The 13520-nt window shown below is 44.6% G+C and overlaps 1 protein-coding gene across 5 annotated transcripts in view; it reads right to left on the bottom strand.

The window, feature by feature from the left end:
* The window catches only part of CCDC87 (coiled-coil domain containing 87), a 75932-nt gene that overhangs the window by 20026 nt on the left and 42386 nt on the right, over positions 1–13520 (bottom strand). For 2 of the 5 annotated variants that reach the window (XM_068276992.1, XM_068276993.1), the window contains exons 15-17: positions 13060–13163; positions 3742–3872; positions 401–462 (exon numbers count right to left, since the gene is read on the bottom strand). In XM_068276992.1, the coding sequence (XP_068133093.1) occupies positions 401–462; positions 3742–3872; positions 13060–13163 (297 nt within the window). The remainder of the gene's footprint in view (positions 1–400; positions 463–3741; positions 3873–13059; positions 13164–13520) is intronic. The other 3 variants (XM_068276995.1, XM_068276994.1, XM_068276996.1) reach the window with 3 other exon arrangements.

The following is a 13520-nucleotide window of genomic DNA, read 5'->3' as shown; positions in this document are numbered from 1 at the left end:
AGTCAGGAGCACTTTTTTACCTTACAGGTTAACTTTAACGTCTCTCTTTGCAACATATTGATTTATTATTCTCCCCATACTACTTTTTTTACAGTAAAGTTCCTCAGTAAAGGATCATTTTTATATTCCGCGGTAAAATAGGTTTTTGGTGAGTTTTTAAAAGGAAAACATAGATTGTGTAAGTTGGGTTTACATCTGTGAATTACTTCTCTAGCATGAGAGCCAAATATTGGTTTGACCTCATCACTGACCCTGCATCTTACCTGTGTTTCCCAAAGTCTTGTGATGGGTGCAAAACACTGTGCCACCAAGGCATGTAAGTGAGGCTAATGTAGCAGCTGGTAGTCTAGTGTCTCACTGCAGGCCTAATAGCATTTCTACATTGTGCACTGCTGATTACCTGTAGTACTGAAAGTACCTGAGACGAGGCATCCTGTGGTTCCTCTATTTCCCACTCGGCATCTAAAATAGAAATAATATTGAAGCTGAAGTGGAATACAAAACCATAAATGAATAATGCATGTAAAATAAGTTCATGATAAGATCAAATTGTGACAATCTGCAGTATATGCTGATGATTGGGGGAGCAATCAAGCTGTAGACAAAGGCACTTGCACTCCATGAATTGCTTCACTCCTCCAGGACCGACTTGGGCAGGCGCTCTGCAGTTAATATGTAGATGTAGATGACTGAGGAGCCTAATCATAAAGCAGCTATAGATCTCAGATTTATAGCTCGCATCTCATTGAAAACAAAACACCTATTTATAAAATTGTGAGGATTTTCTGTGGTGTTTAGCACCACTGACTAGTGATGTTCCTCTACAGGCTGCCAGCTCCTAATTGGGTCATGTGACATTGGAAACATAATGTGAGCTAAGTGAGCAATGAGAGAGTAGTTAAATGTCCCACCCTATCATTGACAGAAACTGCTGTGAGTGATGGGAGGGTTTGTCTGAGCTATTTGCAATCCCTGATGATCACAAGCTTCTCTGTGGCCCTGTTTATTTATTTTTTAATAAATATTTTCTTTGTAATTTGCTTAATTTTCATGAGGAAAACCACATCTAGACATGGCAAAACTATTATTGCACAGAGATGCAATGTACCTCACTGCAACTTTAAAAATAAAATAATTACAGGATTTTTTCATTGAGGCCATGGTCACACTATACGTGCTGCCATGCACATTTCGGTAACGGGTATAGTGTGCAACATGCAGGAACATCACAAGTGCATAGATTGCACTTTCTGAGGTTCAGAATATATGCGCTGCGTAGCAGTGCAATGTGCTATCACACAAACAATGCTGACCCATTCACTGTAGTGAATGGGAACAGCAGTGCAATGCACGACGGAAGATCCCTTTCCCTAGCAACGCTACCCTGGCCAGGCAGATATTGGTTATGGACATCCATTGGAACTTTCCTGAACCCTTATTGTGACAGCAGCCACTGCTTCTTAGTGTGCAGCTTTAGTACCAGATGGGAAGTAATGACCCACTTAAGAGTTACTCGGAGGCTGGTTTTACACCTGGCCTATGCATTTGTGCTATGATGCCCCGCCCCCGTCGCATCACAATGCAACGCACAAAATGTCAATCATATGACCCTTTGGCAGAGTGCGCCAACAGGGTCATATATATAGTCCCGCCCCCACGCACACCCCTCGTCCAGTGACATACTTCCTGCTGGACAGGGGGGTAAGTCACTGGGATTCCTGGGTTTGCGCATCGTATTCCCATTGTTCTGTCCATGTTGGGCATGTTTGGCTGACAACAGCTGACTGTCCGTAATATGAATTGCATGCAGGGTGCAAAAAAAGCAACAAAGCCAGTATTTTTCCCTGCATGCGGAAAAGCGCAGTTGACAGCACTCAAACGCGACTGTCCTTAAAGAAAACCTGAACTGAAAATAAAAGTCAAAATAAACATATACAAGCAGGGCCGGGCCGAGGCAGAGGCTGGAGAGGCTCCAGCCTCAGGGCGCAGTGTAGGAGGGGGCGCACAATTCACTCAGCTGTCATTTCCAATTGTGTTTGAAGCAGAAAGAAATAAGAAAAGGGGATACATGACAGTGACTGCAAGCCAGATAACTAGATATTAAGGTGTTGGGGAGGTTGTGTGCCCTGGGGCACCTATTAGTCTAATAGCAATCAGTGTGTGAAGGCTGGGGTGGGAGGGATGGAGGGGCACATTTTGCTGTCTCAGCCTTGGGTGCTGAAGGACCTTGTCCCACCTCTGTATACAAGTCATACTTACCTCCTGTGTAGTCTACTCCTCAATCTATTTTTCCTCTCCTGCGTCCTTTTTGTCCACTGTGATCAAGGGAATTCTCCGTCCTCCATTTTGAAAATGGCTATTACCCTATAACAGCTTCCTGGTCAGCACACTGTTAAACTTTAACATCGCCCACTTGAGCCATAGGGAAACATGCACACATCAGTTCTCCTCTCAGCTGTAACTGACAGCAACCGATATATAACTGACAGCAACTGATATATTTCAGTTCTGACAAAATGTTGTCAGAACTGGAAGGGATCACTGTAAGAAGAAAATGGTGAGCTTCTGAGAGGAACTGATGGCTAGGTAACTATGTAATGTTCATTTGAAGTTACCTCATGTGTTTATTTTAAATAATTTTACTCAGTACAGGTTCTCTTTAAGGAATCATTAAAGGACCACTCCAGCAAAAAAAATAAGCAGTTAAAATCTCACAGAACCCACAGGTTTGAACTAGCCCATCTCCTCATGGAGGATTCTCAGGGTTTTCTTTCTTTTTAAAAGCATTTCCTGTTCATCAGTTTAACTGCCAAAATAGTAAGATCCCAGCCAGCCTCCCTACTCACTATTTTGTCAGTAAGACTTAGTGAGGCCCAGTGCACACCAAAACCGCTAGCAGATCGTCAAAACGCTAGCGGTTTTGGGAGCAGAGAGCCGATATTTGCCGGGTGCACACCGAGCGGATTTTGTATGTTATCCGCCGGCCGCATCCGCGTGGCTGATGTATCTCTATGGGCTGGTGCACACCTGCGGTTTGAGGTTTTAAGCAAACCGCAAACGTGCAGCAAGAGGCACGTTTGCGGCTTGCTAAAAACCTCAAACCGCCGGTATGCACCAGCCCATATATTAGCCACGCGGATTTTCAAGCGGATGCTGACGGCGGATCAGCCCAGTGTGCACTGGGCCTAACTGCCGATCAGGAAATGCTTATGAAAACAAAGAAAACCCAGAAAATCCCCCATGAGTAAACGGACTAGTCTAAAACCTGTCGGTTCTGTCAGGTTTTAACTGCTTACTTTTTTTAATGGATTGGTCCTTTGAGTACATTTTTCGCATACGGTTTCAAATAATGGAAAAAAGCATGCAATTCCTTTAAGTGTGATCCCTGCCTAGAACAAATATGGAAACCTTCTACGTATTTGCTCTTGCAATGTTTACTACGCTCACCATGTAGCACTAGAGTTCCAGGTTTAAATTATGGCCAGGACACCATCTGCATGAACTTTGTATTTTCTATCCATGTTCAGTTTTGTCCAGGGACACCCGATTCTCCCCACATCCCATAAATATAATGGTAGGTTCATTTGTTTCCAAATAGACTGTAGACTGTTGTAGGTTTATTAGACTATGACTATGGTAAGGAAGTTAGATTTTGAGCCTCCTTGAGGTTCAGTTTGTGACATAATTGTTCAATGTACTCAGTAGAGCTCTGTAAAATGTTGGCATTATATAAATGCTTACCCCTTATAACCTTACCCTGTATGGGTGGGTCTGATCCAAGGCCCCCAAGCATGACACTGTTGACATTCCACATGCCAGGTTTGTAGTTTTGCTTTTCTGCCCTGAGATCCGCAATCTTTTTCTTTCGCTGCCTGTGTAAAAATATTTTAGAATTGCCATTATCAGCAGCATTCACACAGCCATTTTACTATGAATAAACTAAGCTAAACCTGTTATGAACCCCCTGTTGAATCTGGCAAATTAATTTGGCAAGGGAAATGCAGAACAGAAAACAATAAGGACCGTACAATGTAACAGCTTTCCCTCGTTCCGCAGGGGTTTTTAATTAACAGAAAGTACAAATGTTCTCTACAGTCTCAGCCCTGTGGATGCATTAAGAAAAAAAGAAATACCTTTTAGCAGACGCTAATAAAGTCTTTCCATCTGATAAATAAAAAATCTGAGCTATAAAATAATGTTACTACAGCAGGATAAATCGATCTGTCTTCGAGGGCAGAGCATTAAAAATCAGAATGCTGGTAGTCAATAATAAGCACTTTGGCTGGGATCATTGTGGGACAAGGCCTACTAATCAGCCTGATGCGTCACACGTTCTCAGAACCTTATCCATAAAAGTAGAGTACAGCTATAGTATGTCCATAGACTATCGAAAGGAAATAATCTTAAAAATACCAAGTCCAGAAAGAAACAAAGTTTGTACAGTATATGAAATATACAGTGTTCTGCTGAGCAGGCGGCTAGTTTTGCTGTGCACCTGTCATCGGCTCTCTTCTTCACTCCCCTCCTATCAGAATCATAAAATTCAGGCAGTATCCTCTGGGGGGCAGCAGCACTTTACGTTGGTACAGCAGACAATCTTCCTCATACCCTCTGCTGCTGGCACACTATGAGAGAGCTGCTCATTAATATACACTGCAGTCCTAGCAGGCCCTGCCTCCTCCAAGTACTGCTGCAATGCTGGGGTAAGCTTCTCCTATGTCTGAGAAAAGCCTACTGTGCAATGTGTGTGTAGTGTGTGACTGTGTGTGTATGGTGTTTCGGTCTGACCCCACCCCCACCCGCTGGTGTACCTGCTACTCCTCCGTACAGGATACCTATACTGGGCGCAACTATACTACCTATACTAGGGCAACTATGCTACCTATACTGGGGCAACTATACTACATATACTGGGGCCAACTATACTAGCTACCTATACTGGGGCAACTATACCACCTATACTGGGGGCAACTAAACTAGCTACCTATACTAGCTACCTGTTATGATCGCTTCTGCAGCAGGTACTGCTGGCAGTAGTAGTGCTGCAGCTCAGGCAGTTCTGATCTCTTTCCATGCAAGCTGCATAGCTTTGTCTGCCTTTTCCTGCTGTCAGCTTGTGACTGATTATCATTCACCTGTGTGGGAATCTGCATGTCTGCTCCCATTGGATGACCTCAGTATAAAGATCTGCTTCCTGCAGGGCTCCTTGGGCTATCATAGCTTCAGTTTAAGCCTGTCTTGCTGTTGCTTCAGCCCCAGATCGTGTTTCTTGTTCTAAAGATACTTTGCTGGTCTTGCATCATATATTGGTTCATTGCCAATATATATGCATACCAGCACGTTTATTATTTTCCTTGTATTCGTGTTACATTGATACATCAGTGTCGCTGATGTATACGTACACGAACTGTTTATATCCTGTGTTCAGTTAGTCAGCTTTCCAGCACGTTTTGGTAGTTTGCGCGTATCGTGATCACCCGTGCTGAGTTAGTTATCCTGCTCCTGGTTCTGTTTGTGGATTGCGTTCATCTCTGCGAAGAGATAACGAATCCTTCTGAATCCTGTTCTGTTACCGTTTGTGGATTGCGTTCATCTCTGCGAAGAGATAGCGAATCCTTCTGAGTCCTGTTCCCTGTATTGCTCCAGTCCTAGTCAGTGTTCCTGCTTATGTCATATATTGGTTCATTGCCGATATATACATATGTTAGTCAGACGTTACAAATAGTTTCATTGATAGCTGTAATTGTAATACGCTAGGAAAACATACTTATTGTATTTTTGTCTGTGTTACGTTCATCTATCTTGATCCTGCTATTTCCTGACTATCCTGTCCTGTCTTTGTGAGGCACGCCATCGCTGCAAACGCATTGGCTGCCTCATTCCAGTCTGTCTTGTTGTGGACGCTTGCTGTCACTAAGTAGAGGCTAGTTAAGCAAGCGTTCATTCTGTCTACTTATTCTGATCTCCTCAGTCCTGGTTTATGCGCTCAGCGCTACTTTGCGCTGAGACGTTATTACGAAAGTGTTGTTTGTGGCTGTTCGGATCTGCACCGGCTCTGTGCGCCACAATCTCCTATTGGAGTCAGTCCTCTCCTCCACTAAACTGGGGATATCCTGATCCCTTGTGCTGGTGTGTGTACCTCCTTCACGTCAGCTTATGTGTTGCATGCTGACTGTGGAGAATACACCACCAAGCCTGACATTATGATAGCCCCATTACCAATCCCCATTGTGGGGGGGATTTCCAGAAATCATGACACTGTTTGTCAGGGGTCCTGCTCCTTTAAAAAATTCGAAAAGCTTGGCCCTGAAGTTACAGACACATTTATACCAGAATTGGTTAAGGTTTTGGCCAATCCCGACTTTCAGGCTTCTGCAATTTCTACCTGGTCTGATTGGATCGTTTGCGCTCTTTTTAAGGGCAAGCTTTTTGATTGGGCAATCGATGTTTTAGATCACACTCAGTTTAGACAAAGTCCTTTGCAATTTATAGCTTTTGTGATTCACAATTGGTTGCGCATAGATCCATTGCCTTTTCCTCTTAACAAGCTCTTGGCAGCAGGTCAATCAGCTGCTCCTTCAATTGCTTGCAAAAATAATCAGCAAGCAGAGAGTAGTTCTGATAATTTCCCTTCAGCTTTGAATAAATCGTCAAAGGCAGCAGGGTCTAAAGCCAAACGTAAACGTTCTAAGAAACGTGTACGATCAGCAGAGTCGTTATCCTTAGCGACTGCGCATCAGACCTGTAATGAGATTCAGCCATTAACAGATAATGAAATGCAATTGTCTTTCGTGGGAGTTAAGTGGACTTATGAAACTACTAATGAACTTTCATCACTGGCCAAGGAAAATAAAGATTTTTGTCTAAAAGAATTATCTGTGTATGATTATGAAGAGATATTACAGAGTATTGAACAGATCAATTTATTCGTGCAGCAAGGGAAATTTGCATACACTACAGTTCAACACTTGCTACAAGTATTGGAGATCCTTAGGAATAAGAAATCTGCCAATCACCTGCTAAATAACCCTATACATGTTCCTGCCACAATCTGTGATCAGCCTGAATGTTCAGATGTTAAGTATGCATGGGATCCTCCATTTGAGAAAGGAGAGATGGAAGCCCTGGTCTGTGAATGGAAGCGTGATTCAAGATCATTTTGTCAATTCTACAGTGCAAAAAGTGAATTAGTATTGAATGCGTGCATTAAGTCTGCCTATAACCTAATAAAAACTGGTGTGTGTGGGTATGACTTTGTGGCTCTGTTGATCGATGTGTGGGAAATGATTTTGGATGATTTTTATGTGATTCAGTCAGTTGATACCAGGGAAAGTACCCTGTCAGTTGGAGACTGTCCCACTTCTCCAGTTCCTGAGTCCCTACCTTGTCCAGTGAATGTTCCTGTAATTCCACCCTGTACCCAGTAAAACAAAAGCTACTGATATTTCCTTAACCTTGCCCTGCACAAATTTATCAGCAGAGGTTCCAGAGGTCCTGCTGACTTCTGAGTTCAGCCTAGCCAGTACTCATGAGTCTTTGTTCAGTGAAACAGACATCAGAAAATCTTTGCCTGCCTCTGCAAACACTTCTGTAGAATTTACCTGTGTTAATAAAGTTCAACTCCTGTCTGATCCAACAGATGCCAATAGATGCACTACATTAGTTTCTGAGTCCCAGCAATCCTGTCTAGAAACTTTAGAACCCCAGCATCTGAATTTCCCAATTTTACAATTGAATAGTGATTCAGATGTGCAAACATTGTGTCTTGATCTTCCTGTTTCTACACCTCGCTCTAGTTTCGTGAATAGCTCAGAGCATTTGCTATGTGAACCCGAAATCACAGAATTATTACCTTGTTCAGAAAATGTTCCAGTAAATTTGCCCTGTACCATGAATTGTGCAGTAGATCTCTCCAATGAAGCTCAAGTCACAGAATCGTTGTGCTGTCCAGCAGGTGCTTCCATGGTTTTGCCCTGCAATATGGACTATTCAGTGATCCTGTCCAGTGAAGCTGTGGTCACAGAGTCTCATGCTTCACCCTGTACTTTGGATACTTCAGACCCTCTAGCAGAGGAGTCTGAGGCACTGCTTACTTCAGTTGGTGTTGCAGTAATATTCACTTGTTTAGCAGCTGTTTTGGAATTACAGTCTGCTCTAGTAAAACTTGATGAATATCTGCCCAGTGAAGCAGAAGCCATTGAAACATTGTCTTTGTCAGCAAGCGTTTTTGATACCTTGCCCTATACACAGTCTGATTTAGCTAATGATGTTGAGTCCCTCTCTGATATTACTGTAGCCAGGGAACTTCAGCCCTGTCCTCTGAATGTTTCAGAAGTCTTGCCCTGTAACATGGATGATTCTGATTCTCTAGAAAGGGTAATAGAAATTTCAGAATTTCAGTCCGGTTTGATGAGTGTTCCTGAAACCCAGCCCTGTATCCTGAAAAATTCTGGTTCTCTGGCCGGTGTGGCACAAGTTCCAGAGTCCCCTTCCTGTCCAGTGAATCCCTCAGTTTTGCCTAGTCCAGTGGGGGTTTCTACAATACTGACTTGTTCTGCAGCCCCTCATGAGCTCCAATCCAGTGTATTAGATGAGTCTCTGTCCAGTCCAGAGGAAGTTGTGGAGTCCCTATCTAGTTCAGTGCGTACATCAGAAGAGTTGTCCTGTCTTATTAGTGCCCCTGAACCTGATTTGTTAATAACCTTGCTGGAATCAGCGACATCTAAGTCTGATCCTGCATTCTTTTGTGAGAGCCCAGTAGTTGCGAAGTCTAGTCATGATGGATTTTTTTTGGCCAGTCCTGGTTTTGGTCCTATCTTGGCTGACCCTGAGGCTCACAGTTCCTTGACATGCCCAGAGGTTTCTCTTGTGCCAGTGTGCCCAGATGTGCTTTGTGTGCCAGAATGCCCAAGTGTGTCTAAGGTGTTAGCGTGCTCAGATGCTTCCTTAGGAGAGACATGTTCTGATGTTGCCAGTCTGCCTGCATGCCCAGAGATGGTTCTGGTCCTTGAAAGCCCTGATCTTGATATTTGTCCTTGTAACCCTGTCTCGGGAATTGCCCTAGGTTCCATAGGGGTTCTTGATAGTTCTCCAAGTGAGCCTAAAGGGCGTTCTGACCTTTTGGGATCTCTGTGGAACTTCAAAGTGTTCTGGGAGATCTCTGAGGAAACTTGTCCTGGTACCTTGGATTGGTTCAACAGTGGGTTTTGTGTTGGTAAAGACAGTTCCGGTGGGCATTGCAAAGGCTTTGGCATTTTTGGACGGTCCCTGGAAGGCAGTGGGTATCGCTCAGAGAGCTTCGGGGGGCTTTCTTCTGGAAATCATGGTTCTGATGGGTATCACACTGATGGGCATGGTTCTGATGGGTCCAGTCTTGTGATGACTGATTCTGGATTTTGGTCTTGCCGGGCTGTCCCGGTAATCATGAATAATCAGTTAGGTTGTTTCCTTGGGAATGTCAGTTTTGAAAGGCGTCTAGTATCCGCCTTTAAGGGGGGGGGGGTACTGTTATGATCGCTTCTGCAGCAGGTACTGCTGGCAGTAGTAGTGCTGCAGCTCAGGCAGTTCTGATCTCTTTCCGTGCAAGCTGCATAGCTTTGTCTGCCTTTTCCTGCTGTCAGCTTGTGACTGATTATCATTCACCTGTGTGGGAATCTGCATGTCTGCTCCCATTGAATGACCTCAGTATAAAGATCTGCTTCCTGCAGGGCTCCTTGGGCTATCATAGCTTCAGTTTAAGCCTGTCTTGCTGTTGCTTCAGCCCCAGATCGTGTTTCTTGTTCTAAAGATACTTTGCTGGTCTTGCATCATATATTGGTTCATTGCCAATATATATGCATACCAGCACGTTTATTATTTTCCTTGTATTCGTGTTACGTTGATACATCAGTGTCGCTGATGTATACGTACACGAACTGTTTATATCCTGTGTTCAGTTAGTCAGGTTTCCAGCACGTTTTGGTAGTTTGCGCGTATCGTGATCACCCGTGCTGAGTTAGTTATCCTGCTCCTGGTTCTGTTTGTGGATTGCGTTCATCTCTGCGAAGAGATAATGAATCCTTCTGAATCCTGTTCTGTTACCGTTTGTGGATTGCGTTCATCTCTGCGAAGAGATAGCGAATCCTTCTGAGTCCTGTTCCCTGTATTGCTCCAGTCTTAGTCAGTGTTCCTGCTTATGTCATATATCGGTTCTTTGCCGATATATACATATGTTAGTCAGACGTTACAAATAGTTTCATTGATAGCTGTAATTGTAATACGCTAGGAAAACATACTTATTGTATTTTTGTCTGTGTTACGTTCATCTATCTTGATCCTGCTATTTCCTGACTATCCTGTCCTGTCTTTGTGAGGCACGCCATCGCTGCAAACGCATTGGCTGCCTCATTCCAGTCTGTCTTGTTGTGGACGCTTGCTGTCACTAAGTAGAGGCTAGTTAAGCAAGCGTTAAGTACCTGTCCTGATCTCCTCAGTTCTGGCTTATGCGCTCAGCGCTACTTTGCGCTGAGACGTTATGACGAAAGCATTGTTTGTGGCTGTTCGGATCTGCACCGGCTCTGTGCGCCACAATCTCCTATTGGAGTCAGTCCTCTCCTCCACTAAACTGGGGATATCCTGATTCCTTGTGCTGGTGTGTGTACCTCCTTCACGTCAGCTTATGTGTTGCATGCTGACTGTGGAGAATACACCACCAAGCCTGACACTACCTATACTAAGGCAACTATACTAACTACCTATACTGGGGCAACTATACTAGCTACCTATTCTGGGGCAACTATACTGGCTACCTATACAGGAGGGGGGGAAGGGGGTAGAGGGGGGTGGTTCCTCACAAGTTTGCCTTAGGCAGCAAAAAGTCTAGAACCGGCCCTGTGTCACCATTATGTAACTACAAAATAATAATAAATAAACATGGCTGTTTGCACCTATTGGGACTTTCATTTTAGTTCAGTATACGCAGAGGTCCCCAACCTGGGGTCTGCGGCCCCCAGGTGGTCCGTAGGACATTTCATGAGGGGCCGCGGCTTCAGACTTACTTTTAAGAGGCTTCAGACTCACTGACGTCACTGACGATATTTTGATTCACCACGCTTGGGACAGTCGCAGCAGCGGTCGCGCGCATCATCAGTCTCCAGCCCCGCCCCCTCAATCCGTGTGGCCATGAATATTGGAGGCGTCAGTCCCGCCTCCTGCATCAGTGGGACCGGGCTCCTGTGGCCGTGTATCTCAGAGGCCTTATGTCACGCTGAATGGCTGCATTTCTTGCATCACTGCGACGACTGGTGTCGCAGGGTATACAGTTTATGCCGATGACACACAGATTTACCTCCATACCCCCGATCTCTCATCCACCACCATAAACAAGGTCTGTACGTGTCTGTCAGCAATTTCCTCCTGGATGTCTGCTAGGTTCCTGAAGCTTAACCTAGACAAAACTGAGCTCCTGATCTTTCCACCTCATACTGCTGCACCCCTCCCAGATTTCCACCTGACAATCGATAACACAACCATTCACCCTACCTCTTAGGGCCGCTGTCTGGGTGTCACCTTGGACTCTGAACTCTCCTTCATCCCACACATCAAAAACATCACCAGAGCCTGCAATTTCCACCTCCGTAATATATCCAAGATCCGCCCCTTCTTAACTCCGGACACGACCAAACTGCTCATCCATGTCCTCATCATCTCCCGCCTTGATTACTGTAACTCCCTCCTTTCTGGCCTCCCCTTGATACGCACTGCCCCCCTGCAATCAGTGACGAACGCGGCTGCAAGACTCATCCATTCTTCGCACTGCTCCGCATCCACATCTCCCCTTTGTGAATCCCTGCACTGGCTCTCTATCCGTTTCAGGATAACTTTCAAGATTCTATGCCTGGCGTATAAATCTGTGCACAAAACCTGCCCTACCTACATCTCGGAGCTTGATCACAGGTATACACCAGGTCGCTCCTTCCGATCCTCCAACGACCTTCGCCTAACCACCCCACGCATTTCACTCTCCCATGCCCGCCTGCAGGATTTCTCAAGAGCTGCCCCCACCCTCTGGAACGCCCTTCCACCACCCATCAGACTTGCTCCCTCTTTCAACTCATTCAAGCAAGCCCTTAAAACCCACCTCTTTATAAAGGCCTACCCACCTACTACCACACAGTAACTCTCTACTGAATATTTAACAGCCCCACCTAGTGTTTCCACCCCACCCTTTAGATTGTAAGCCTCTGGCAGGGTCCTCCATTCCCTAGTGTAATCTACAGGATCATGTGCTCCTGTCCTATGACATCCTGTACTTGTATTACTGGGCCTACCTAACCAGCCCATATTGCATGATCATGTATTTTGTACAATTTGCATGTATAACTTTGTTCTATGTTGTATAACCTTGTTATGTCTGTCATCATTGTATATATTTATTGTCCAGCGCTGCGTAATATGTTGGCGCTTTATAAATTCAATAAATAATAATAATAATATTTAATAGAGCAGCGTCTGGGCGCCATTAGAAAGAGGAGGTGACGCTGAGAACCTGCACTGAGAGCCTGCTAAGCGAGAGCCTGACATACATCAAACAAGTATGTAACACTCACACAGTATATATATATATATATATACACACACACACACTGGGCACAACCTACCTATACTGGTCACTATACTAGCTATACTGGGACACTATACTAGCTATACTGGGCACTATACTCGCTATACTGGGGCACTACCTACCCATACTGGGACTATACTAGCTATACTGGTCACTATAGCTATACTGGGCACTATACTAGCTATACTGGGGCACTACCTACCCCTACTGGGACTATACTAGCTATGCTGGTCACTATACTAGCTATACTGGGGCACTATGCTAACTATACCCCCCCCGGTGACCTGTTGCGCACGACACTGTCCACTAGGTTGCGCACCTCATCCCGCCCCAAACCCCCCCCCCCCCCCCCGGTCCCCGGACAAAAATTTGGTCAGAAGGGCGGGTAAAGGTTGGGGACCCCTGGTATACAGTACAGGCATGGCTTTGCATTTGTTTCAGGTTGGCTGTATTCTGACCTTTTTTGTTCTTCTTGTTTTTTCAGTAAGGCAATATGCGCTTTTTCTTCATCTTCTGAATCGCTGTTGTATAAATGGTACACCACCTTCAGGTAATCCATGTCCTAAAACAAAGGTGTAATATTAGAACTAAATCAGACATACAGTGGGTTGCAAAAGTATTCGGCCCCCTTGCAGTAATATGACAACATGTGGAAAACTTCAACAAACATGAATCAATTTTATTGGAATTCCACATGAAAGACCAATACAAAGTGGTGTACACGTAAGAAGTGGAACGGATATCATACATGATTCCAAACATTTTTTACAAATCAATAACTGCAAAGTGGTGTGTGCATAATTATTCAGCCCCCTTTGGTCTGAGTGCAGTCAGTTGCCTATAGACATTGGCTGATGAGTGCTAATGACTAAATAGAGTGCACCTGTGTGTAATCTAATGTCAGTACAAATACAGCTGC

This window comes from Hyperolius riggenbachi, chromosome 3, assembly GCF_040937935.1.
Source record: "Hyperolius riggenbachi isolate aHypRig1 chromosome 3, aHypRig1.pri, whole genome shotgun sequence".
Lineage (NCBI taxonomy): Eukaryota > Metazoa > Chordata > Amphibia > Anura > Hyperoliidae > Hyperolius > Hyperolius riggenbachi.
This window is presented reverse-complemented; position numbering and strand designations above follow the sequence as displayed.